We start from the raw sequence: 4,035 nt of genomic DNA, 5'->3' as shown, positions 1-4,035 counted from the left end.
ATATATATACATACATATATATATATAAATAATATGGGTGGCTAACTCAACAATTTTACAACCTAAAGGAAGAAATATATTTGTCACTAATGTGAACAAAGGGCACTAATCAGCACCAGTATTGCTAGAAATAAGAGTCAAAACTCAATAGCCACAGAAGCACTACCTTAATGAGCCGACAAGGAAGACAAGCACCCTATATATATATAATATCCATAAAGAAATAAGCATCTAAATAATATTTAAGAAGTTGCTAAATGGGGGAAACATTTGGGAGAGAAAGGGACTAAGTAGAGTAAATAGCAAGTCAAATTTTTGTTGATTGAAATGGTCATGTAGGATATAAAAGTAGAAGGATGCTAGTGGTACAAGTGTCACCAGATTGATTGTTCAACCACTTATATTTGAATGCAATTTACTTGTGTATGTGTGTGTATATGTGTTTACTGGCAGAGACTCCAAGACAGCTTTCAGTTTAAGACCAATGGTTGAAAAATCTTACCTGACAAGGACATGAAATATGTAGAATGGATTCTGGAGGACCCTGGAGGATGTTCAGCTTGATAATGTACCACAGCCTATGGCCTATATACTCATCTCCATCATCAGAGCTGTAAGCTTCATCTCCATCGCTATCAACCTCTCTACAAGATGAGACAAGTATACTCAAAGTTAATCGGCAAAGTTCTTCAGTCTTTTATTTTGCAATAGAAATATATAATAAAAATCCAAAGTGGCCAAATTGCAGATTGGGACCCACATGTGGCTCTCAAATCTACCATGTGCAGCCTCTGAGATATTTGGTTTCAGTGCTATTTTCTTCAATTAGTACCAATATCCTACCAACTGGTTTTTAAAGTATTAAGTACAAAAATAAAGACAGTATCTTTTGCTGAACTAAGTTTCAGGGGTGTAAACACACCAACATTGGTTACTAAGCAGGCTTCTTACCATACAGCCATGCCCGTGCTTATATTATCTTATTTACAAATATAATCTAAAAAAGAATATAAGTTGAGGTACTTCAATGTAAAAAATTATTATATTTAGTTCATCTTATCAAACAAGCTGGCCATATAACAAAATACAATCAAATATTATGAATTAAAAATTGCAATCGAATATTTGAAAATGAATTAGAATTAATATTACAAAATAAAATTTTTAAAAAGGATAATACAAATATTGAAAATTAAAAATAAAAATAAAATATAATTTGAGTTAACCATAGTGCAAAAAAAATTTAATAAGATATTGGAAAATAAAATTCAACTCAAAATTGCAAAATAAAATTTTTAAGTTAAATCTAATATGAAGAAAATTATAATTACATATTTGAAAATATAAAAATAATAAAATAAGATTATCATAAATACACAGTTAGTATCATAATATAATATAATATAATATAGTATAATATATATTATGTCTATACAATTTGAAATAAGTGTTTAAATTAGAGGTGAATGTTTGTTGCTAATTCTGATTATCTATTCATGTTTACAGTATATCCATTTAAGAATGTTGTTTTAATTTAGGCATAACATCAGCAATTTGGAGAGGAAGGAATCATTTGGTGCCACTGACTCCAACACTTGACTGGTATGTTATTTTCACCGGGATGAGTGAAAGGTAAGGTTGACTTTAGAGGAATTTGAACAAAGCATTTTTGATGATGTTCTAATGATTCCGCCAAACCAATGTCTAGTGCGTCCTTACTATAATGATGTTATCAAGTACATCAATGTATGTAGCGGAAACTGTGCTAGCTATTCTTCTCACTACCTATCCTACCCTCACTAAATAAAGCAAATCTCACACCACTTCGTAAATGAGTCACCTTTCCAAAGGAATGAGAAAGGGGCAGACGGAGTAGTTATCTGCTGTATCACTATTTAACAAGGAAGATGACATCGATGTATATTGCCTAGTCTTCATGTTCAAGCATGGAAGCTTCTGCTGAATATAACAGCCAAATCTCCCACAGATAATAACCCACCTTAAATAAAGGATATATATTAGAATGTAGTTCATTCGTAATATACCACTGTAAGGTTTTTCATCAAAAGTCTCTTAGTTCTGCTCTGCATAACAGCTCAGCCTCTAAGAAATAGTATCCAAATTTCCCTCACCAACTGTCAAGCAGTGGTGGGGACAAAGATACACACACCTACACACAATAAGAATAGTTAACTAATAAGATCCAGATTATCTCCCTTGCACCTTTCACTAATATTTTGCTATTTATTTTGAAACAATTTTTGTCAGGTAACATGTTCATGTAACTTGCACAAATTCACATGTCCTTTGTGCATGTGTTGTTGTTTCGTTCCTGCTCAGTGCTGGATGAACAGACTTATAATAAAAAGCACTCGCATTTTTTCATAATAACAGGGTGAATTTAGAGGTAGATTTGGCTGCTATTTCTAGCAGGTTGAACGACTATAGTTGAATTAGTGCTAGTTTGACGTGTGATCTACAACTTAAAGGGCGATTACTTTAGGTTACATTTTAGTTTACTTTTCAATTTCTAAAAACCCTTAAAATGCTGGCTAAAGATTTTTACAATGTGATCGGCGACAAGATGAAGGCAGTTACATTTTTACGAAGAAATGGCCTTTTAGATGATGAAAATATTGCACCATGTCATCGTTGTAGTGGAGAAATGAAAGAAGCTTGAAGGGTAAAACGGCGAAATGTGGCGATCTGACGATAGGGTGTGGATGTAGAGAATGCCTGGTGAACAATATGCACCAACCTGTATAGTGCTGACTGAAATTTGGCAATGGTGGGGTCATGGTGTGGTTGTATTCCTCCTGGAGGGACTTGGTCCCATTGTTGTTTTATATGGCACTGTCATAGCACAAGTTTACACTGATATTTTAACCACTTTCTTGTTGCCTACCATCGAAGATCAGTTCGGGGATGACTATTGTGTCTTTCAACACGACTGACCACTTGTCCATACTGCAGGGGTTGTAGGGGAGTGGTTTGACAACAACAACATCTCATTAATGGACTGGCCTGCACACAGTCTTAATCCCATCAATGCCGACTTCGTGTTAGACCACAGTGACCCACATTGATACCCTTGCTCATTTTGGTGCTCTGCAATGAATGAGCTGCCATTCTCCAGGAAATTTTCCGCCACTTTATTGAAAGTATTCCCTGTAAGAGTGGAAGCTGTCATCAAGGCTAATGGTGGACCAACACCATATTGATTGACAGTGTTCCTGATGGAGGCTGGCCAAAACTTGTACTTTATTATCAGGTGGGTGTCTGGATTCTTTTGATCACATAGTGTATATAAACAAGAAAAAAAGAATAATAAATAAAACCTACAAAAAAATGTTGTGGTTTGTCAGGGCAGCACCCTGTCTTAAGTAAATCAGAATATTTATTTACTCTTTTACTTGTTTCAGTCATTTGACTGTGGCCATGCTGGAGCACTGCCTTTAGTCAAGCAGATCGACCCCCAGGACTTATTCTTTGGATGCCTAGTACTTATTCTATCGGTTTCTTTTGCCGAACTGCTAAGTTACGGGGACATAAACACACGAGCATCGGTTGTCAAGCAATGCTAGGGGGACAAACACAGACACACAAACACACATGCACACATATATATATATACATATATACGACGGGCTACTTTCAGTTTCCGTTGACCAAATCCACTCACAAGGCTTTGGTCGGCCCGAGGCTATAGAAGAAGACACTTGCCCAAGGTGCCACGCAGTGGGAATGAACCCTGAACCATGCAGTTGGTAAGCAAGCTACTTACCACACAGCCACTCCTGCGCCTATATTTGTTTATGTTTCTCTTTTATGGAAGATGAAAAAATGGTTTATAAAATTAAATTTGATGGAAATTATATTAGCGTAAATCAAATAAGTGTTAATATATTTTGTTTTTCTTATCTTTCAATTTTTATATCATATAGAAAAAAAGTTTTTATATAACATGGCAAAAGTAAGCAAAAAAATAATTTTTGTTCTAAATGTGAATTCCAAATGTTTCAGAATGCAGAAACT

At 34.9% G+C, this 4,035-nt stretch overlaps 1 protein-coding gene across 1 annotated transcript in view; it reads right to left on the bottom strand.

The window, feature by feature from the left end:
- The window catches only part of LOC106870898 (cilia and flagella-associated protein 47), a 195,878-nt gene that overhangs the window by 28,475 nt on the left and 163,368 nt on the right, over positions 1 to 4,035 (bottom strand). The window contains exon 51 of the mRNA XM_014917133.2: positions 503 to 644. Coding sequence (XP_014772619.1) covers positions 503 to 644 — 142 coding nt within the window. The remainder of the gene's footprint in view (positions 1 to 502; positions 645 to 4,035) is intronic.

The sequence above is a fragment of the Octopus bimaculoides genome, chromosome 4 (assembly GCF_001194135.2).
Source record: "Octopus bimaculoides isolate UCB-OBI-ISO-001 chromosome 4, ASM119413v2, whole genome shotgun sequence".
Lineage (NCBI taxonomy): Eukaryota > Metazoa > Mollusca > Cephalopoda > Octopoda > Octopodidae > Octopus > Octopus bimaculoides.
Note: the sequence above shows the minus strand (reverse complement) of the source record. Positions and strands in the feature narration are given on the sequence as shown.